This window comes from Sciurus vulgaris (assembly GCF_902686455.1).
Source record: "Sciurus vulgaris genome assembly, chromosome: 17".
Taxonomy (NCBI): Eukaryota; Metazoa; Chordata; class Mammalia; order Rodentia; family Sciuridae; genus Sciurus; species Sciurus vulgaris.
In genome coordinates, this window is record NC_136478.1 from 16,558,121 (window position 1) to 16,580,793 (window position 22,673).

At 45.9% G+C, this 22,673-nt stretch overlaps 4 protein-coding genes across 12 annotated transcripts in view; 2 read left to right on the forward strand and 2 right to left on the reverse strand.

The window, feature by feature from the left end:
- The window catches only part of UTP4 (UTP4 small subunit processome component), a 28,591-nt gene extending 28,390 nt beyond the window's left edge, over nucleotides 1–201 (reverse strand). For 2 of the 3 annotated variants that reach the window (XM_079116863.1, XM_079116861.1), the window contains exon 1: nucleotides 1–134. Coding sequence is in view for 1 of the 3 variants with exons in the window: in XM_079116864.1 (XP_078972990.1) it covers nucleotides 8–200 (193 nt within the window). In the remaining 2 variants the exon portion in view is untranslated. The other variant, XM_079116864.1, reaches the window with a different exon arrangement.
- On the forward strand, nucleotides 106–9,615 carry CHTF8 (chromosome transmission fidelity factor 8; the record flags this gene model as incomplete). 2 transcript variants are annotated; one of them, XM_079116930.1, is made up of 4 exons in its annotated part: nucleotides 106–205; nucleotides 8,555–8,612; nucleotides 8,868–8,985; nucleotides 9,391–9,615. In XM_079116930.1, exons 2-4 carry the CDS (start codon nucleotides 8,590–8,592, stop codon nucleotides 9,613–9,615), a joined length of 366 nt encoding a protein of 121 aa, XP_078973056.1. In that variant the 5' UTR covers nucleotides 106–205; nucleotides 8,555–8,589. The 2 variants fall into 2 exon arrangements, with proteins under 2 accessions (XP_078973056.1, XP_078973057.1); XM_079116931.1 differs by lacking the exon at nucleotides 106–205 and adding an exon at nucleotides 575–607.
- On the forward strand, nucleotides 9,612–11,932 carry DERPC (DERPC proline and glycine rich nuclear protein; the record flags this gene model as incomplete). Its single annotated transcript, XM_079116889.1, has 1 exon — nucleotides 9,612–11,932. The coding sequence occupies one exon, from the start codon at nucleotides 9,612–9,614 to the stop codon at nucleotides 11,232–11,234; it is 1,623 nt and encodes a 540-aa protein (XP_078973015.1). The 3' UTR covers nucleotides 11,235–11,932.
- The window catches only part of HAS3 (hyaluronan synthase 3), a 26,150-nt gene continuing 15,046 nt past the window's right edge, over nucleotides 11,570–22,673 (reverse strand). For 5 of the 6 annotated variants that reach the window (XM_079116881.1, XM_079116882.1, XM_079116880.1 and 2 more), the window contains 2 exons: nucleotides 19,725–19,826; nucleotides 13,117–18,938 (listed from right to left, as the gene is read on the reverse strand). In XM_079116881.1, coding sequence (XP_078973007.1) covers nucleotides 18,015–18,938; nucleotides 19,725–19,826 — 1,026 coding nt within the window. In that variant the 3' untranslated portion in view covers nucleotides 13,117–18,014. Of the gene's footprint in view, nucleotides 11,738–13,116; nucleotides 18,939–19,724; nucleotides 19,827–22,673 lie in introns of those variants that run through there. The other variant, XM_079116884.1, reaches the window with a different exon arrangement.

The window sequence follows — 22,673 nt, forward strand, 5'->3', positions numbered from 1 at the left end:
CGCGGACGGACGACCGCCTGCCCCGGAGCTCGCCTCTCTCCGCCCCGGCCCACGTGCGCGCGCGCTCTCAAGCTCTGCCCCGGAAGTGCTCCCGGCTCGAGGCCGGAAGTGCGCAGGCAGTGCTCGCGGCGGCGGCGACGGCGGCGGGAGGTTCGGTTGTCGCCCGTTGGCCGCGCGGCGCCGCGCTCGGCGGCCGCCATTGCAGGTCAGGCCGCGGGCAGGGGGCACGGGAGGCCGCGGGGAGCAAAACCCAAGTCGGAAACGGGGGCGAGGGCGCGAAGGAGCGGGAAGCTAGGGAGCCGGGGCCGGGCGGGGCGCGCGTCTCGGGGAGAAGAATGGCGAGCCGAGGGGCGGGGATCGGCGGGGCGGGGGAGGGGCGGCGGGCAGGGGGAGGGAAGCGGGGGGGCAGCGCAGAGGTGGGGGTGAACCCACCCGGGCCCGGGGCGGGAGGGCTGAGAGACGTGGGGCAAGGAGCAGTGGAGTCACGGGAGGCGGAGGGAAGGAAGGAAGGGAGCGAGCGAGCGGGGCGGAGCGGGAGAAGAGCGGAAAGGGTGGCCGAGCGCGGGCGGAGGACGGAGAAGGGGGCGGCGCGGGCCTGGACCTCGAGGTATGTGCGGGAAGGGGCTCTTCCCCGGGTTGGGAGGGAGCCTAGATCGCGAGACTCGCAGGAGTGGGATGCAACTGGAACCCAGAAAGGAGCGGGAATAGTGACCGCAGGGCTGGGGGAGGGTGATAGGATTGTGAGGTTTGTTCCAAGGGACATTTTAAATCATGGGGGATGGAGAGACTGTAGGGAGAGAAGACTAGAGAGTGGTTGGAGAGCGATCCCAGGTTCTTTTGTGGGTGGAGTGAAGCCGGGAGAAGAGTGGGGTGGGGTCCTGAAGAAGCTTAGAATTTCAAGACTGGGAACAATTTAAATAATGAGGGTAGTAGAGGAAGACCGTTTAGAAAGGAATCTTTGGGAAGAGGGTGAATGATAAGGCCACTCTGGTGGGATATGTGGAGGAAGACAGTTTAGGGAACGGGAAAGGAGAATAGTTCCTGTGGGTGGAAGGTGAAGGGGTTAAACATGTTGGCAGACATGTGAAAATCTGGGGGGTAGTCGAGAGCGGGTTGGAGAAAAGGGGGGAAGCGGATTGAGGAGTTCCAGAAAGTGGACTGGAGTAGAAATAGGAAGTGCCCGTAGTTCTAGTTGAAAGGGTGGGAGGGGGCCAAGGTTGGCAAAGGTCGGGGGAAATGGGAGGAGAATCCATCAGGAGGATGTGGTGGGCTAGAAAATAAGGGGGCTGGGGAGAGAGGGTATTGTGGCAATAAGAGGAGGAAAGGTTGAGATGGGGCTGCAGAGTAGCAGAAGATGGAGAAAACTGGAGTAACTCAAATCGACTGAAGCCATCTTTTTCACCCATTGTCTACAAATACCAGTAATTGATTCCCTCCAACATGGGAATCCTAAAATGTGATGGCAAAGTACCACGTGAATGCATAGTATGTACACATGTTTTTGAACACACTCTTCACTAATGAAAAGTTTGGAAGCATTCAGTTCCATCTATCCTCCATAGCCCCTTTTTGGAGGGAACAAGCATCTCATTTAAAAACAGGATTTTAGACTTAGTAACATAAGCCTGTCAAGAGACAATATCCCCTTAGAAACTGAGACCATTCCCTTCAGTCACAAAACCACAATAACACTGCTAATAAAGGTAATCTGTTTTCAGTTGTATGTAAAACTTTGTCAGTTGTTCATTTGGTGCAAAGGCACATAGAAAAATAATCATGATAGAAATTACTTTCCAAATCTTAATCCCTAAAGCAGTCTGGTGAATCCTGGCTGCAATGTATGAATTGTTCTTATTATGTAAATGCACTCTTATTCTGATGACCTGCTGCTTTTATTGGATTTTTAGTCCATTACATTAAAACATGTTGTAGTGTGAGGACATCCTATTAGACATAACAAAAAAGTGCCAAGTTCATTCTGGTAATCAGTAGCTTGACCCTAAAGACTTAACCTTTTCTTCTAGGCATGTTTTATTTTTACAAGAAACTTTTGTGATGGGTGTTTTATGCTTGATTTATTGGTCAAGAGACTTACACGGTTAAATTATCCATTGTCATACATAGGATCAGTGGCGTAGAATTCAGGTTGACCTAACAGGTATATCCCTAAACAAAATGTAGACCCTAGGACCAAACAAAAACCTCAATAAATGCTATTGGCGTAGCAATTTGTAGATGTATTTTCTGTCATATACTTAAAACTGGTAGAGCATATGCTTACCATGCTCAAGGTCCTGGGTTCAGCCCCAAACACCAATCAATCAATCAATAAAATTAAATGATTGGAAATGTTCTAAGGAAAACTTATAAAACATTTGACTTCAGAAAAATTTATTGTTTGTATTTAGGTTAAATCATTGGGTCAAAGCCCTTTGTTTTTCTACTAATTATATATATTTAATTAGATACTTCTGCCAAAGTTTATTTTGGGAATAGTTACCATTATGAGGATCTCTGACAGGATCTTTTCCAAAAGTCAGACGTTAGTAATCTTTTAACAAATACTTAATCATTCAGAGAGCAAAAGATAAGAGAGTTTAGATTTGTCAAAGATTAAATGAATCCATGGCAAAGAATGCCCTCTACCCTCTTTTTCCTTACTAAGGAGCAGAGGTTTAGGGCAAAGTTTTGAATTCTGAAAGTGACATTAAATCAATTTCTTCACGTATTGGATATGGATGAAGCAGGCTTGTTTTTAACTGCCTATCCCACAGATGTGTTAGCTACTTTGGGAGCAGTTTATAAAGTTACTTTTTGCTATTGTAAGAGATGCTGTGAGAATGAGGCCAATACTTGTAAAGCAACTGGATCTCCTACAGAAGTAGCATACGAAAGGGACTGGTGAGAGTAGAAAAGTTACAGCCCATGTCCTAGCTCTGCTGCCACTTACTGCGTGTGTGAACATTTGCCAAACCTTCAGTTTTTCTAAACCTGTTTCCTCAGTCTGTAAAAGGGAGTGAGAAGACCATTCCTACCCCATAGAGTGGTTGTTAGGATGAAATGAGAGAATTCATTATGTGTTAGGAAAATTTGCTGTGTGAAATGGAGTTTGTTTTGTCTTTTGTATTTTTAATACTGTGCCTGGACTGCTCAAGAAGTCACATGGTGGTGTTTTGACTTACAGGGGTTTTGTTTTTTGTTTTGGTAATATTTACTTCCCAATAGAGTTAGAAAGAAGCCAAGTGACATAAGACATACCCAAATTGATCTGATTCAAGCCAAAGCTTTTGGGTTTTGGTTAGGGTTCCCATTGTGGATCTGGATTGGTTCCTTGAGTGCTGGTTCCTTTGTAGCTCTGATTTACTCAGGGACCTTGAAACACACTGTCCTCTGAGAAGCAACAGTCCTGGCTTTACCTCCACACTAACTTAAGGGCTGGGGTTGAGGTAGGACAAGTTTAGTTAATTTTCATTAAAAAAAAAAAAAAAAAAAAATATATATATATATATACATATATATATATTTGTAGTTGTAGATGGACACAATACCTTTATTTATTCATTTATATGGTGCTAAGAATCAAACCCAGTGCCTCATATGTGCTCGGCAAGTGCTCTGGCTACCTTAAAAACAATAAACTTTTTAGCATTGAAGAATGTTAAAATTTTGAACATAATCTAATGCATATTTGCTGTAGTGTAATTTAACTCATTAGCCTAGAAAAATCAAGTAGAAAAACTTTTTTAACCTCTTCTGAGATTGGGAGTAAGAGGACATAATTTATTGCAGGGAAAAGAGGTTTAATTTTCTCTACACCTTCCCATCTCTCCAGTTTTGGCCTATGAGGCTGATACTATTCTGGAATCTAATGAGTTTGAATGATCTTTTTTAAAAGCTACATAACAGAAATTTATTACTAGTTCTACAGTTACTCTATCAAACTGGAATTATTGTTTGTAACCAAAGACATATTGGTTATAGTAGAATCTGGGATTGAACTGTCCTGGGAAGAGACTTGCTGGGGGAACTCTCCCGGAACACTCAGTTTTGCAGTTTGATACATAGTCTATTCTTCATGCTGCCTTCAAATGTTGCTCTTGATAGAGCTACAGTTTCTAAATAAGCCAAATCTTAGACCAAACAACTAGAAATTGCTTTAGGTGTTTCATTGAGATTGAAGACTTTGAAATCTGTTAGAGAGAATTTTCATTGTAATTTTAGTATATTTGTTACTATTAATAGGATTTGACTTGTACACATTTAAGTATTTCTTATCCAAAATTCTTGAACAGAGTTTCAAATTTTGGAGTTTTTCAGATTTTGGAATATTTGCATAAACTTTCATTAGTTGAACATAACCTAATGTGAACCCAAAATGCTCTGAAGTTTGAAACTTTTTTCCTGGACCAGGTATTGAACCCAGTGGTGCTTAATCACAGAGCCACATCCCCAGCCCTTTTGATTTTTTATTTTGAGGCAGAGTCTTGTTAAGTTTCTTAGGGTTTTGCTAAGTTGCTGAGGCTGGCTTTGAACTTGAAATCCTCCTGATCTGCTGGGATTATAGGCATGTGCCATTGAAATTTGAGACTTTTTGAGTGCTGCCATTATACTCAAAGTTTCATATTTTAGCCTGGTATGGTGGCACATATCTATAATCCCAGTGACTGGGGAAACTAAAACAGGAGGATCCAAGTTGGAGGCAGTCTCTACAATTTAGTGAGACTTCGTCTCAAAATAAAAAAATGGGGATGTAACTCAAAGGTAGAGCACCCCTGGCTTGAATCCCTAGCACCACAGACAAAGTTTTTGGGTTTTGGAGACTGTCAGATTTTTGGATGAGGGTCATTCAATTTATGTTATACTTTTTTCCCACCTGTATTTTTTCTTTGTGTGTGTGTGTGTGTGTGTGTATATGTTTTGCCCACTTGCAAGGAAATGGGGACAGACTGAGCTGTGTGTTCTCATATCATCTCTTACTCCCCACCCGCATCATGGGGATTGAACTAAGGGCACTCTACCACTGAGTTACTTCCCCTGCCCTTTTTGTTTTTTTATTTTGTGATAATACCTCACTAAGTTGCCCAACTTGGCCTTGAACTTGTAATTCTTCTGTATTAGCCTCCTGAGTTGCTCAGATCACAGGTTTCACCATCAGGCCCAGTTCTCATATCTTTTTAAATCCGCTGCCCCCTAAAATACATACTTACAGTCCCTGCTATCTCCAACAGATGTATCCTTAGTTCAGTACCCAGCTTGACAGTTGCCTAAAAATCTCCATGCAAGAGAAGGAATAATAGTATTCAGGTATTGTAGAATTTTTTAAGGCACTAAAGTAGAATTTTAAAATTCATTAAAGGGATGCCTTCCCCTAATTTTTACAATTGTTTTTTAGTTGTTAATGGATTTTTATTTTATTCACTTATATGTGGTGCTGAGAATCAAACCCAGTGCCTCAAACATGTTAAGCAAGCACTCTGCCACTGAGCCACAGCCCCAGACCTATATTTCTTAATTGAGTAAATACTCCCTCATGTACACACATTATGTAAGTATAGCAAAACCAGTCCACAAGTTCCTTTAGCTAAACTCTTACCAGCTGGGCTTGTATTTCATTTATACATACATCAGAAGCATACCAGATGATCTAGCGTACGTCATTTTTTTGCCAGCTTGAATAGGGTATGGCAACTGAATGGCAAGGCTATGGGCCACAGAATTACTTTCAGGTGCATTGCTCTGTGTCTTGCAGTATTAATAGACATACTCAGGACTTTCTCCTTCAATGCTGATTGTAATCCCAGGGATTGGCATGCAAGTGCCACCCTATCCCAGGGAACAAATATCTGTTTTCCTTTGTCCACTTAAGTCACTGTTCTGAATTCCTTTTCTAACAGGAAATTGTCCAGGAAGTGAGAGATGCACTGAAAATATTTTTGTATCCACTTTTCCTAAGCAGTCCATACATACCAATCTCAAGCTTGTGGCTGAAGGATGTAGAAGTTGATTTGGGTTGTTAGCAGATAGTTTCTGTCTCCTGCTTGAGCTTCCCAGAACACATTCACCTATGTGAAAACCTTGATTTTCTTAAGCCACCTTATTTTACTATAACTTCTCAAGGAAATATACGGCATAATTATTCATCAAGAGCTTATTCGTAAGAACCTCTCCTTAATCTGTTGTGTTATCATATCAAGCCTTTTTTGATTCTTGGCTAACATGCCTACCATTTTCTAAGTTATAGTCAAAATTCAGCTGACAAAATGCTGATTTGCTTATCCCACCCTGTGAAAAATTAGCTTTTTTTTTTTTTTTTTTTCCAATAGAACTTGAGGTCTTCAAAGCAATTTTTTTGTGTTATATTTAGTCATCACAATAGTTCTGTGAGTCATTAATCTAGTTTTTAACCCCATAGTCATGATCAAACTGTAGAGTTCTATGCTCACAGGATGGAATCTGAATTTAGGCCTTCTGATTTTGAATTGTTACACTTTTGCCTTCAAGAAATCTGAGGGTTGGACTTGGCATGGTGGCACACACCTGTAATCCCAGGACTCAGGCCACAGTAGGAGGATTAAGTTCAAGATCAGCTTCAGCAATTTAACAAGACCCTAAGCACCTTAGTGAGACCCTGCCTCAAAATAAAAATTAAGAAAGGGCTGGGGATGTGGCTCAGTTGTTAAGCATCCCTGGGTTCAATCCCTAGTACCAACAAGAAAAAGAAACCTGAAAGTCGGGTATGATGTCACAGGCCCAGAGTCCTAGGTACTTGGGATGTTGAGACAGGAGGAAATTTTAAAAGGGGCTGGGAGCCCCTTTTAAATCCCAGTGACTCAAGAGGTTGAGTTGAGGCAGGAGAATCACCGGTTTAAGACCAACTTCAGCAACTTGGAGAGCCCTCATTTCAAAATAAAATAAAAAGGGCTGGGGATGTAGCTTAGTTGTGAAGGGTCCCTGGCACCTTTAAAAAAAGAGAGAGAGAGAGAGACTACTGGCAGTATACTTTTCTCTGGAGATCTAAAATGAAAAACATATTAATAAACCTGTTCAGTATTTTAATCAGGTGCTTACTGAGCTTGAGCAGTTACACCTATTAACTTTCCATAGTAAAGTTGATGAACACTGGACTGATAACCTTCCACTAAACTCCATATGTACATTTGAAAGATTTAGAAACTGTAGTTTTGGTCCCTCTTCCCCTTAACCCTTGTGAATCCAACCCTTTCCAGAAAGACACAAGTGCAAGTGAAGCCAGTTTTCTTCAGAGAAAATGTCCCAACTTCACTCATTCTTGTAGAGTACTTCAAACTTGCCACCAGATGGTGCTGTGGTATAAAATGAAAGTATGTCAATGTTGGGATATTTTCATATCTAAGTGAAAGGTGACCAAAGCATTTGTTGAAAGTCACATCAGAAGTCAACAAGGACTGTAGCTCAGTGGTAGAGCACTTGCCTAGCACATGTGAGACACTGGATTTGATCCTCAGAACCACATAAATTTAAAAAAATAAAAGATATTTTGTCCATCTACAACTAAAAATATTCTTTAAAAAAAAACTTAATAAGATGGTAGTGTGGTGCATGCATGTAATCACAGCAGCTCGGGAGGCTGAGGCAGAAGGATTGTGAGTTCAAAGCCAGCCTCAGCAACTTAGCAAGACCCTGTCTGTAAATTACATATAAAAAAGGGATGGGGATCTGGTTAAGTGCCCCTGGGTTCAATCCCTGGTATCATAAAATAAAGCGATCAGCTTACTAAAATGAGTGCAGTAGCCAGTAATCTCAGCAGCTTGGGAGATCAAGGTGGGAGGATTGCAAGTTCAAGGCCAGCCTAAACAACTTAGTAAAACCCTGTCTCAAAGACCTGGGGATGTAGTTCAGTGGTGGAGCATTACTGGGTTCAGTCCCTAGTATTGAGGGATAAAAAGTTAGCTTACCATTCACTAGTTATGTCAGAGGACTTTTTCAGTTGTCATGACTTTATTTTTAGTTTAAGAAAGGCTCTTTGAACCTAGAAATTAAAAGTAACCAAGTGGTAGGTCTGACATTTATATCATTACCAATGAAAAAAAGTAACACCTAACAATTCTTCAGTTTTTTAAAAGCATGCAGAGTAGAAAATAGAATATCCTTGAGAAAGGCGAGTGAACAGGATTCAAGAGTGGTCCCTATGGTGTGTATCCTGGGTTCATATTCTGTTTGACTTAGTAGCTCTACAACCTTGAGGACAATTGTGATACCTATTTTTTCCATTCTGTAGTTGATGGTGATTTGTGTGTATGTGTGTGTGTGTTGAAGATTGAACCGAGGGCCTTGTGCCTTTACCACTGAGCCACATCCCCACCCCAGCTATCGAGGATCTCCAGCAACCTTGTCTGAATGTACAGAAAAAGTAAGAAAATTTATCCTTTATGGAATTGGTATGGAACAAAGTAATGTGTTTAAAGCATTAGAAAATGCCTACCTAACACACAGGTGGTAAATATTAGCTGTTCTTTTGTCATTGGCTATTATTTTTTTCTTAAATATTTTTTTTTTTTTCTGTTTTTCTCTACAGTTTATTTTCAGTTGCTTTTTAAAGAAGGAAAGCTCATGGTGCAAATTGTTATTTCCAGGTGAGTACATTTTGAGGTTTTATTCAGCTTAAATAATTAGGGTTATATAGGTTTCATGTCTTTCTGGAAGAATCAGGGTCCTCAGGTGCATCTTGCATTAATGTTTGCATTCACATCTATAGTTCAGTGCCTAGCACTGCCCAGTTTCCCAAGAGCTTGTGCTCAAGAGTTTCTTTGGACCTTGAATGGTGGTGTAGGACAATATTCATCCTTCACCCCTCAAAAATATTGTAACCGCCAGCCCTTTGCTTGCAGTACGGGGGCTGGAGGCCTGGCAGAATGGGTGCTGATGGAGCTACAGGGGGAGATCGAGGCTCGCTACAGCACCGGATTAGCTGGAAACCTCCTGGGAGACCTACATTACACCACTGAGGTGAGGGGGCTTTTCTTTCCCTGCCTAATGCCTCAGGAAAGTGAGCTACACCAAGGTGGTGCTCCCAGGACCCAGAGTGAGGACTGCCCTCAGGTTTGTTATTCAAGGTCTAGCTAATCTGCAGAGCTATCTCCTTGTTCTTCCCCCACCTCTGCAGTAGCAGGGAAATTTAGCTTTGGGTTTTCTGGAGAGGTCACATTTCTGAAAGTGGAAATTCTCTTACACGGGGCTAGAAAGAATAAAAAGGGCACAAGGGTGGGTCATCCGTTGTGGTTGCTCAACAGTAGTAGAGCCAAACCAGGGAATGGAGGTGCTAGCATTGCCTGCCAAGAGCAGCTTTAAAAGGCACCTGAGTTGAATGGCCTTGCCCTGAACCTCAGGCATCTCGTTCTTGTTCTGCCAAAGGGAATCCCTGTGCTGATCGTGGGGCATCATATCCTGTATGGGAAAATCATCCATCTGGAGAAACCTTTTGCAGTCCTTGTCAAACACGCTCCTGGGGAGCAGGACTGTGATGAGCTTGGCCACGAGACTGGCACCCGGTACCTGGTGACAGCACTCATCAAAAACAAGATCCTTTTCAAAACCCGCCCCAAGCCCATTATCACCAACGTCCCCAAGAAAGTATGAAAGAACCCCGGATTTTCCCTAGAGAGCGGCCAACTCCTTGGACTCGTGCTCCGCTGCCACCTCGAGGACGGCTCGACGGTTCCCTGGGACCACAGGGGGGTCCTGTTCTGAACACAGGCCACCCACTGGGTGTGAACTCGGATCCTTTCCTTATGGCAGCTGGTTCTCTTGGTGGAAATCTGGCCCCATTTCCAAGGAACCCATCTCCTTTTCCATCTTCATCAGGCCCGTTGGCTTCAAATCCAGCACCTTTCCCTGTTGGTGCTCGTGACCCAAGCATGGCTTCTTTTCCAAGAGGGATGAATCCTGCTGGCACAGGCGCGGTTTCTTTTCCAAGGCCCAGTGGCCTCTTGGGCCCAGGCCCAGGACCAACTCTAAACCCTAGAACGGGGGCTCTTCCAGGCCCAGGGCCTATGTCTAACCCCAGGTTAGGAGGTCTCCCAGGCCCAGGTCCTATGCCCAACCCAAGGGCAGGTGGTCTCCTGGGAGCAAGTCCTGACCCTAGAAGTGGTGGCTCCTTGGGCCCTGGATCTGGGCCCAACCTGAGAGCAGGTGGCTTGTTACCTTCTGGGAATGGTCCTCCTAATCCTAGGCCAGTTAGCCTTGGTCCTGGACCAAGTCCCAATCTGAGAGCAGGCTTTTTAGGTACAAACCCTGCCCCTAGGTCAGGTATGTTTCCAGGCCCAGGCCTTGGGCCCAACCCACGAACAAGTGGTGTGGGTCCAGGTCTTGGTCCCAACCCAAGGGCTGGTGGCCTAGGCCAAGGCCCAAATCTGGACACTAGAGCAGGTGGCCTCCTGGGTACAGGATCTAGTCTTAACTTAAGAATGACTGGACCTCAAGGCCTAGATCTTGCCCCTATTCTAAGAGCAGCAGGTCTTTTAGGAGCAAACTCAGCTTCTTTCTCACAGGCTTCTGGAAACATGGGCACAAGCCCATCCACCATGGCAAGAGTGCCTGGCCCTGTAGGCCCAAACATTGGTCCTGGCTCTCGAGGAATTGGCCTTCCAGGGCCAAATCCATCTCCCATGTCAAGGGCTCCTGGTCCCATAGGCCCTAATTCAGCTCATTTTTCAAGACCAGGTGGCCCGATGGGGGTAAATGCCAGTTCCTTTCCAAGGGGAACAGGTTCTGGGGGACTGAACCCAACTGCCTTCTCTCAGTCTTCTGGGACATTGGCTTCCAACCCTGGTACCTTCCAAAGGTCTGCTGGCCTCCAGGGCTCAAGTCCTGCAATTTTCCCAAGAGCCTCTGGGCCACTGGGCCCCAACCCAGCCAACTTCCCAAGGGCCACTGGCCTTCAGGGTCCAAGTCCAGCTGCCTTCCCAAGATCTACTGGTCCATTAGGCCCAGGTCAAGTTGCTTTCCCCAGGTCAGCTGCTGGGCACTTGGGTTCTTCTCCAGCAGGCCCTGTGGGTATGAACCCAGCTCCTTTTGCAAGGCCAGCTGGGGCCCTGGGTCTAAACCCAGCATCCTTTCCAAGGATGAATGGCCCTGCAGGTAAGAGTTTGGTCCCATTTCCTAGAGTGGGGAGCCTCCCTGGCCCAAACCCAGCTGCTTTCCCCAGACCAGGTGGTCCAATGGCTGCAATGTACCCAAATGGAATGTTACCCCCTTAAACACCACTTTGTCTCCAGGACCACCTTGTTTCCAGGCACTGTGGTTCTGGTTAGGACTATCTCTTAGGCAAAAGGGTTGATATGGAGCTACTGTCTGAAGAACATAGCTGGGGCTCAAGTTCAAATGAGCCATCTTTATCCTCTGCTTTTCTCTTGACTGAAGGTGAAATGTTATTTGTGGGACACTCACTGACTGTGGCAGGAGGGAATGATCCTGGCCTCAAGAGAAAGAATCTCCTGCCTTCCAGAAACCTGCTGTGCTTTTGTCCCACAGCTTTCTGCCCCTTGTTTCTTACTAGTTTCTTGAATTGTTCTTGTGGACTTTTCCTCAGGGATACATTGGCCTGCAGGTCCCAATTCGTGTGTAATCCCCTGCTCCCCACTGGAGAATCAGCTCACTGCTCTCTAGAGATGTGGCATTGGTGAACGGACCATGCTTCAGTAGCTCTGACCTGGGCATCTTGGACCTGGTCATCCTCTACTGCCAGACCTTTCCCTGGGGGCTTGAACACAGAACACAGGGAGGTGGACAACGACTTCACAGACCCACCAAATAAATTTCTGCTTGAGTGACTGGGCCTGCAGCTCCTTTCTCCTGGGACTTAGAGACAGCTGGATTTAAAGGCTCCTCTGCTCATCCAGCTCCCTCTCCACTGGTACTCCCAATCAAAGAACCTCAAGATTTAAACTGATGTGGGTGGGAATTGGGGTGGGGGTGGGGGTGAAGGGGAGAAATCACTGTGCTTCGTTCAGCCTGATGTGAAGGATGGTTGGTGTTTTTCCCACATTGTATCTTTTCTTACTGTTTCTCTAATAAATGGGATGAGAGGGCTTCTGCTGTCACTCCATTTTTTTACCTGTTCCACAGGAGAGGTTACCCTCTGCTTCTCATTGTTTTGGCTTGGCCACAATCCTACATTACTTGCCAGCTAAAATGCTTCCACTTAAGGAAGAAGCAGTTTTTGGATTTTAGCTCACTCATTTGCCAATTATTTTACCATAGACCCCGCACCACCTCTACAATAAAAGCCACTGTGGGTGTGCAGTTATCAGTATAGGATTCTGGATTCCTCTTGTCAAGACAGCTATAACAACTCACCTACTTTTGAGTTCCACTGATTAAACTGTTTCAACTTCCAGTCCTTTTGAAGCTGGAATAAAGGGCCTAAACTTTCTTATTAAGTACAAAGAAGTAGTAGCTGAAGGAGACCTGCTATTGTAGTTTGGATGTGAAATGTCCCCCAAAAGCTCTTATGTTGAAAGCTTGCTGTCCAGGGCAGCAATGTTTGGAGGTATAAAGTGATTGAATCATGAAGTCTCTAACTTCATCAGTAAACTATTTTACTGATAGATTCTTTTTTTTTTTTTTTTTTTTTTTTTTTTTTAATGGAATTGAACTCAGGGGCACATCCCTGCCTGCCCTCCCCACTTCTCTTTTTTTTTGAGACAGGGTGTTTAGTTGTTTAGGGCCTCACTAAATTGCTGAGGCTGGCTTTGAACTTGCAGTTCTCCTGCCTCAGCCTCCTGAGTCACTGGAAATACAAGGCATATGCCACCATGTCCAGCACAGATTCACAGCCTTATAGGCTGTTGTGGTGGAAACTTTAGTAGGAGGTGGGACCTAGTTGAAGGAAGTAGGTCACTGTGGGTAACCCTTTGAAGGGTGTATTTTGTCCAGACCCCTTCTTCTCTGAATGTCTTTGTTTCACAGCAGTGATGAAGTGAACAACTTTACCCACTCCCCACATGACCCCCACCATGTTATTCTGCCTTACCACATCCCCAGAAACAGTGGAGCCAAGGGACCATGGACTGAAACATCTGAAACTTAAAGCTGATTTATGTCAGGAATTTCAGCACATAAATGGAAAGCTAACACCAGCATTATGTGAATCTTTATTTTGACAAATAAGTGCAGTATAAAATTTTTGACCTGAAAAATTAAAAAAAAATAATTAAAAAAAAGACTTCAAGGCAAATGACAGAAGCAGCCCTTCTTGGTTTCCAGCCACAAACAGGACAGCAACTGTCATGTGACCCGGAAGTGTTCCCATTTTGTATCCAAGGCTTTGGAGGAGGCCAGGCTCCAGGCTGATGCAGCACCATGGGGTTGTCAAAGAAGCACCAGGAGTGAAAGAGGCAGAAGGACCACAGAGGCTATGGGCACCCAGCACCAAAGTGTTAGCAGCAGTGGGGGGAGGGTTGAATGTGGGAGCAGGCGGTGCAGGGCAGGAGCCAGGCTCACTGCAGCACCCAGTGGAGGAACAGCAGCCAGGCCAAGCCCTCCAAAGGGGTATGAAGCAGGAGTAGCACAATGACAGCTACAAGGCTGCTGCCAGCTGCAAAACTAGTGCTGGAGGTGCCTCAGCAGTCATCATCAAGAAGACCAATAAACTTGGGTAACACTGGAACTGAAACCCTTGGAAATCAATGCCATCAAGAAAGAGGTGGGCATGAAGGAGCCTGTGGCAACTGATATCAACCCCATGGCCTTGTGACAGCAAGAGGAGCTATAGAAGCAAGTAGCTGCCAAGGAGAAGCATCTGTTGGACCAAAAGTTGGGTTAAGCTGGGTATGGTGGTAAATGCCTGTAATCCCAGCTGCTAAGGAAGCTGAAGCAGGAGAATTGCAGGTTCAAGACCAGCCCAGGCAACTTAGTGATACCCTGTCACAAAATTAAAAATAAAAAGGGCTGGGGATGCAGCTGAGTTGTAGAGTACCCTTGGGTTCAATCCCCAGCACTGAAGCAGGTAATCAAAAGTTGAAGAAGATAAGACACTAGGGAGGATGAACCCTGGCTTGACACCACAGCCTGTCACAGCTGCAGAAGAATCTAACAGAACAGGACTGAGCTGCTGAAGGAAATGGTCCAAGTTTAGTGTCAGTACTCTAGTGGAGGAGTTTCAGCAGAGTTGGCCAGACCTATATAGTGCCTGGGACCTGCAAGGCCTCACTGTGGAGCATGCCATTGATCCTTCCAAGAGGGGATGACTACAGTCTTCACTTTGAGGACAGAGGTGTGCTACAGGAGGAGGATATGCTGGTGAACTTGAACCTGGTGGATAAGCAGGAGGCATAGAACATAGAACTGTGGAAGAAGCAGTCTAATGCCTGCCTCATTCAGAGAAGAGAGCATGGACTTGGCACAGCAAAAACCTCCCTATGTCCTGACCAAGTTCAGTAGTAGCTGGAGCAGGAGTGGTTACAGTCTCATTTGAACCAGGGCTTGTATGCTCAACAAACTTTGGGAACTGGCTGAAAGAGATCTGGACTTGGCAGGGCTCTGGCTTGCCTCCAAGTACTTCACACCTAAAAAGACTGACCCAGGATGAAGAAAATCTCTAAGGAGAAGGAGGTGGTAATTTAGGCAAATGACTTGATATCTTTTGGGGGACTAGACTCATGCTAGGGACTTGTGTTCTTGGCTGCAGGGGAGTGCCCAGAGCAGAGCAGGTGTCCCCAGAGGATAAGCAGCCTGTGTCCCAGCCCCCTCCATTAGATACCACGACATGGAGAAATGGATATCAGCCTCAAGACAGTGGTGAGAAGGTAGTAGAGACCATGAAGAAATAAAGTGGATCCCAAGCAGAAGAGGACCATCCTGTTCAGCACCACCTTGGAGTTCTGTCGTACCTTTGGTGAGATCCCCACCTACTGTCTGGCTGGCAATCAGAAGGAGCTCAAGGACTGAACAAGACTAGAAGCAATGGTGGCTCTGAATTAGACACAAAAGAGAACATTGGCTAGAGCGATCAGTCTGGGTAAGAAGCCACCGCCATCCTGAGCCAGGACTCTTGTGAACAAAGGGCTGGCCACTGCCCTGTTCCTGTGTCAGAATAAAAGACTGCTATAGACCACAGTGCAGAAGGTGGCCCTGGTAAAGGCCCCCAACAAGTCCCTGTCCTTGAGGTGTACTGTACTGGGGACAAGATGGCCATAGGTGATAAGGAAAATTGGTGGGAGGAGTACCATGGCTTCATGCAGGACTTGAAAGAGGATGGCTACAAGCCCAGTGTGAAGATTGAGTAGGACTGGAAACACACCCAGGGAGGCTTTCTGGCACCTGTCCCACCATTTCCACAGGAAGGGCTCAAGCCATAGGAAGATGGGAGTGCTGGATGAAGAAGGTGGACAAGGATGTGGCTCCTGAAGAGCTCCAGCGACATGCCCCCTGGACACCATGGCTTTGCTTTGAGAAGCAGAAGGCCCAGAAGATACTGTACATCAGGCTAGGTAGCATCAGCAAGAGTAGAAACATGAACACCATCACCAAGTGAAGCTGCCTCCCTTCTAATCCCATCCCAACTTTAAAGTTCCCTTATTTAAAAAGCGGGTAAAAATAAATATGTTTACAAATTATTGTGAAAATAATAGAAAAGAGGATTACAGTTCTCAAGGAGGAAAAACCAAAATGTGTCCAGTTATATAAAGGCTCTTCCCTTGCAAGAAATGGGGATAAAGCTGAAGACCCAGTTTGGTTTTGTTGCTGAAAAATGTACAAAATAACTTAGAAAAACCAGTCGAGGTCAAATGTTGTGAGCACGCTACCTATACTTGCCTTCTTTTGGTCTGAGGAAAGGTGACCACAGTGCAAGGCAGAGCTGATGGTAGGACAGTCAGGAGTCTTCCATCCAGAGTCCATCATCCTGCATTAACCTTCAAGTAAAAACTGAAGAAAAACAAGCCCTTAGTGAAGTCTGAGCTCTGCAGTTGGTTGACCGGATTTCCTCCATTGTGATGCTCAAAATAGTTTACTTCTTGGCCAGCAGAACACGGAAGAGCCTGGAACAACTGCCTTTGGCAAATGCCTGCTGCTTCCCAGTTATCATGGCTGGGCTTGACATCAACCAGCAGTTTTATTAGAAACTTGAGGTCTGTGTGATGTAGCAACTTGGCTACACCTGGAAATCTCTTGAGCTCATGGGAGAAGAAGGAAAGCACCAGGGTTTGCCCATCTGGGGTTCAGAGCACACTGTTTTCCTTTGTAGGAAGCACCTGGGTACACTAGAGGATTGCCCCCTCAACTACTCCACTTTAGTGCTGGTGCTGAGGAGTTAGCTGGCTCCCCTGGAAAAGGGTGTTCAGAAAGACAGCAAGTGGACAACCCTTAAGTCAAAGGCTTAGTCAATCCCAGGTTTCAAACCCAAAAACTGAACAGTCTATTGCAAATCACTAGAAAATGGCTTCCCCTGGCTCCCCAAAAGCAGAGGGACATCAAACAGTCTTAGGGTTGTGTGAGAGAAACCTAGAACCTTAATATATAGGACCCAATTCCATCTCCTAGTTTGGTTTCTATTCCAAAGCAAGCAAATGCAGTAGTGACTATCCTTAACCTGGCTGTAAGGTTTCCCTGCAGAAGCTGCTGAGTAAATGAACAGTCTCAAAGATGACCAGCTTGAATCTGAGGGTTCACTTTGGCAACGCTGAATAGCTTTCTGTTGGAGATGATTGTCGAGAACAGTAACTTGAAAGTCATGTATGCTCAGAGATTGTCGAGGAATCTGTCCAGTTCCAGGATGGTAGCTGGTTTGATCAGAGGCTTCCAATATTCTTCCAGTATGTGAAAAGAGCAGGCATGCTATTGCATGGCGTCCTATAAGAGCCCTAGTTACCATCTTAAGAAACTTACCCATGATACTGAGGGTAGAAGAGGTAACTCATTTTATTCCTCAAAAAAAAATGTGCCTTTGAAGAAAGTGAAGTAAGGAGGATGGAACATCTAGCCTTAGAGCTAAATCTGAGAGGAATTTAGGAGTGTACAGATTAAAATACCCAAGACCTCACTTCTCACTTCCTTTTTTTTTTTTTTTTTTTTTGTGGTGCTGGGGATCGAACCCAGGACCTTGTGCTTGCAAGACAAGCACTCTACCAACTGAGCTATCTCCTCAGCCCTCCTCACTTCCTTTCTGAACACATAGGGGTTTGATCTTCCTGGTAGTTGGCTAAAACATTTTATCTGCCCAGCAGAGATCACAGCAAGGTTAAAGTCTGTATAGACGTCTGAGCAGTTTTCCAGGTGGAACACCTTCAGCCCAAGGCTTCCATGTAATCCCGTGATCCTTAGCACCAACACAATCTATTTGTTCCTCCAAGCAAACTTCCCTTTTTAATAATGTACTTTTAAAAAGCAGTTCAGTGCTGGCTTGACTCATCCATGGGATGTGGAGATGAGGAGTGGGTTAAATCTCATGAAGCACCATTCCCAGACCCTGTTTTCTGATACCCAAAGATCAAGCTTCTGGGCCTTGAATCTCAGGCACATTCTTACTGCATTAATGACTAGTTGGGAGTTGGGGAAGGAGGGGACACTAACTGGCCCTGATATCTCAGTGGAAATTCTTCCCACCAACTCTGGTTATATTAAGAAAGACTAGGAGGATCCCTTCCCACAGGCTGTTGTTCACTTACCTATCATAAGTTGCCACTGAATAGAACTTACTACTTGGTTTAGCACACTTCTGAATTCCCTCTGGATCCCAGGGGCAGGACATAGAATCATTCCCAGAGGCTATTGTCTATGTGCAGGAGGAAGCAGACAAGCAGCCTGAAAATATACAAGCCCCCTTTGCCCTGAACCTGAAGAATTAGGTGTCACCCTCCTCTGGGCGAGCTGCCCAGGCTATATTATGGTCACCATTCTTTGCATTTCAGATTTGTCTTTCAAACCATTAAGAAACTAAAACACAGCACTCCCTCTTCCCTCCCACCCCGTCTTTTCTCTTTCATTCCCCTTCCCTCCCATACCCATTGCACTTTTCCCGCTCTACCTGGGGGCCTATGTCACACCTCAGCAAAAGCCAAGCTATACTGCTCTGGCTTCTTCCCACATCGTCTGGCAATGATAGCCAGATAAAGCATTAGGAGGGCCACCCAGTAGCAGCCATACAGGATGGCCCCAGAGACAAGGAAGGCTAGCTCAGTCTCACTGAACAGGTCCTGGCAATAAGCTGTGTAGGCCAGCCCCCCCAGAAGAACTGCTACCCAGATGGACACAGGGATAAGACCAATGAAGTTCACCACAATGGTTTTTCGGCCAGACGTGCCCCAGCCAGACTTGTTGATGGTAGCAATGGCAAAGATTTTGGCTGGCAGGAGGCTGGACATATAGAGAAGGGAGTAGAGAGACATGAAGATCATCTCCGCATTGCCCCGAAGGAAGCAGGCATATGTAGCCTTAATAATTCCCACCAGCTGCACTGTCAGCAGGAAGAGAAGAATGTTCCAGATGCGACCACGGTAGAAAAGCTGTATTACTGTAGCAATGAGGAAGAAGGGAAAGAAACCTGTGACCACTGATTCGTAGGTCATCCAGAGGTGGTGCTTATGGAACCACAGAGAGTTGTAGAGCCACTCGCGAAAATAAGACTTGCTCCAGCGGGTCTGCTGGTTGAGCCACCGGAGGTACTTGGTGGGGGTCTCTGTGAGGCACTTGGAGCGTGCTGTATACTTAGTCCGGTAGCCAAGACTCAGGACTCGGTTGGTAAGGTGCCGATCATCCCCAAAGCTGCACTTGCTGCCTAGGAACTTCTGATGGTACCAGTCCTCCAGGAATTGCTGGAGAAGGCTATTACGGTACATGCCCAGTGGCCCGCTGATACACTGCACACAGCCAAAGTAGGACTGGCAGGCCCGCTCCACGTTGAAGGCCATCCAGTACCGCACGCTGCTTAGGAAGGAGATCCACGAGTCATATTTGTTGAGGATCTGTAAGGGAACAAATATGCTGGGCCTCCTCATCTAAGGACGTGAGCCCTAGAGGAGTCAGGCACCAGAGATCATGAGGCCTCCCTACCATGGGTTCTGTGGCCCATTGCTCAGATTCCTGGCCATCAGTTCTAATCCCATCAGACCTAAGAAACCCAAGGCTCAGAAAACTCAACCATACTCATTGACTCTCCCCAGCACCAGTTCTACCTCCCCACTGTGTCATCTGCATTGATTTTTCCAACAAAGCCACCTTCAGTCTCAGAAGGACAGATGGTGGCAGAGAAGGACTTGAGAAAGAAGCAAAACCCCACCCCAGCCACCTGTTCTGCTCCTTCTACAGTTGGAAAACTTCTGGAAAGATATGATATATTGCCTGCAGTATCCTCTAGAAGATGATCAGCCTTTCAAGCTTACCATATCACCCAGAGCTCTTCAACCCAAGTTCCTTAAAAGCAAGGGCTTCTGGAGGCCCTAACTTGGGAGCTGTCTGCTACCCTACCAGCCCAAAAGGAAACACTCTCTGGGATCTGTGACCTCAGAATCCTTCCTGCAGCGTAGGCTCTCCATAACTATTTGGTAATACCCACCCCCAACACACACATTGAAAAAGAACAGGAAAGGAATTGGGTAACAAGTTAGGTAAGACCTTTGTTACTAGTGAACACCACCAGAGGGGAACCTCCCCCCAAAAACTAGCAAGTCAAAATACCCATTTCCCAGGTATATCCTATTGGATTAGGAGAGTCTGGATCCCTACCCCCAGGAACCCTGGTTGCTTCTTACTTGAACATCTCCACCAACACCCCCTACTTGGGGATCCTCCTCTAGGACTCGAAGCATCTCCATGGTACAGGCCGGGTCCAGCACAGTATCAGAGTCACAAACCTGCAAGGGAGTACACAGCCCATTTTGACCTCAGGCCTGCACACATACCCTCCCCCTCCACAAGGCTGCTCACTGCCTGAGGGATATGACCCCCTCCCTCATGATTCACTTCCAGCAGAAAGATCTAAACCAGATAAAAGGGAAGAGAGGAAAATAAGGTAAAGGTGAGTTCACATACCAGGCTTGACAGCCTCTAAGCTGAGAGAAACCCAGTAGACTGGCCTAGAAAGGGAAAAATGCTTGGCACTGGGTAAGTTTTTGCCCTTTCAGATCCATAATCCATAGAAATGGGCTCAAAATATTTCTTTGGGGTCCTTGGGCAGAAATGGGGAACAAGCCACTGAAATCAGAGACAGGACAGTGGGCTAGACCAGGGCCAGCAGACATTCCTCAGAAAGCTGAGAAATAGCTCCTGTCAGGCTAATCCCTAAAGTGATCTCTAGGGTAGTTGTTACTGGTGTCTTCATTTCAGCCCCTGGGTTCCTGGACAACCTAAAGCCCCCGTGGCGAGGATCTGTCTAGCTATCCATAAGTCCCTCCATGAAACCACAAACATAGTCCCCATATATTCTGTGCTCCCTCAGTACAGATTCCATTGACCAAGGCTTAAGATTGGGACACAGGGGTTGGGGATATAGCTCAATTGGTAGAGTGTTTGACTTGCATGCACAGGGACCTGGGTTCAACCCCAGCACCACAAAAAAAAAAAGGGGGACATTATGACTGAAGAATGCTCTTGCCTGGGATTTACTCTTTGAATGCTTGTGGAAGCCAGCAATAGCTGCCTCAAATCAGATCCTGGTCCTCTGTTTCTCAGAAGGTTCATGGCCCAATGTGGTCCTATTATTAATTGAATCTGGGCTCCAAACACTTAACCCTGATGACTTACTTCTTGTGTCTTTTCTATATTTTCTAAAAAGACACTGAGATAGTACAGAGTCTAGATAATCATTAAGCAGGGGAACTGGTTTATGGGCTTCTAATTGAGCTCTATGGTCACAGTTCTCAGAATAGAGTATCCACAGGTGAAACAACTCTGTTCACAGCCTACAATTCTTTCATTGAAGTTACTTTATATATAAAGTCCTGGGTTCAGTCCCCAGTACCAAAAAACTAAATAAAGGTTCCCATCAGCCTTCAGGGAGATGGCTGCCTCTGACACCCCAAACTTTCCCAGTTTTCTCTGTGTCAGAAGAGGGTGGCTACAAGTGAGGAATGGTAAAAAGCTAAGGAGGAACCAGGCACAGCCATCAGTGCCAGGCTGAGTCCCTCACCTGTGCTCCTTCCTGCCTCCTTATCAGACACATCCTTACATCCTGGTACCCAGAAGATCCCAGCTAGCCTTTGGCCAGAATCAAAGCCTCCTCAGCCTACAGAACAAGCTACCCAGTGCTGCTGGTCTCACTGCCACTTCCTGTCCTCACCCTAACCCATTCTCCATGCTGCTCTACCTCCTTCATGGCAGGGAGGTGGTTTTAGCTGAGCAGGGAAGGAAGAGTCCTGAGCTGCCTGGCTTTCCCCACTGGCAGGGACAAGGTTCTCTCCCACAGAGCGAAAAAGACACACCCTCAGCAGGGCTGTTGGAAGGCAGGCTGAAATCCATCAAGCTTCATTGGCTCTAGCCCAAGGCTGCCTTAGGCAGTGGTCCCAGGGCCATAAAGAAAAAGGTATGTCTCAGGTGGGGGCCTGTTTGCAGATCCACCAGAGTGCACAGATGACTGGGGAAGGGAGCCATGTGGCAGAGCAGCTTTGGGGGTTCTGTGATTCAAGGGAGTGGATGACAAAGTCACTGACTTGAGCATATATCAGGGCTCAGGGCTTTTTATAAGCTTTTGAGTTCCCAGGAAGTTTTCACAAAGGCCCCAACTCCAGGTGCACTACAGAATCAAACAGCCTTCTAGGCTCATATCCCTCCCTCCATGGCTGGGAAGGTCCTTGGGCCTAGGAAGACAGAAAAAGACAAAGGTATCGACTCTTGCACAAGGACATACCTTTAAGGAAAAAAAAAAAAAAAAATAGTGCCAAACAAATTGTGCACACTAGTTCTAGGTAAGTATACAAATAGAAAATATAAATAGTACCAGAGGCTTCATCATGCTGTCAGCGAGACTGAACAGCACACAGGTGGCTGCCAGAACAGCTACTATTCTTTCAAGCACTTATGAAGCTGTGGGCAGAACTCTACAGCAGGTAGAGAAGGGCAGAGACCAGAACAGGCAGTGTGGATGCTGTGAAAAATTCTGGACCAGAACCTAGAGTTCTGGGATTTCAATTTCTGTGTGGGACTGAATATGTGATTTTTAATCTTCCCAATTTTCTCTAGGTAGTATTATTTGAAAATTGAAGCTGTATCAACCATGTCAACCTAATAAAATTTCCAGGCTAGTGTCAGTGAAACACACACTTTGACCAGAGCTGGGTAGTCGCTCAGGGTTCCAGCCCTGTTAATGCTGCTGAGAAATGAAGCAGTTAGATGACTCACACCCTGTGTCCCTTCACTCCTGCCTCACAGACATGAATTTGACAGTAGGAAGAGTGGGACTTTGGGCCTATAACAAACATTTGGGTACTTTGGAGCCGGATTTCTTTTGCTCTTCTCACCCCTATGTTGCCAGTGGCCAAGGAGTATTGCTGAGGACTAAGAGCAGACCTGAGACAGCTGCCTGGCTCTGCACCTCACTAGCAGTATGACATTAGTCAAGTTACTTTCTGTACTTCAGTCTCACCTTCCATGAACAGAGTTAATAATACTAACTCCTGGGAGTATTATGAGGATTAAAATAGCTGCTATAAGGGACTAGGGTTGTGGCTCAGTGGTAGGGCACTTGCCTAGCACATGTGAGGCCC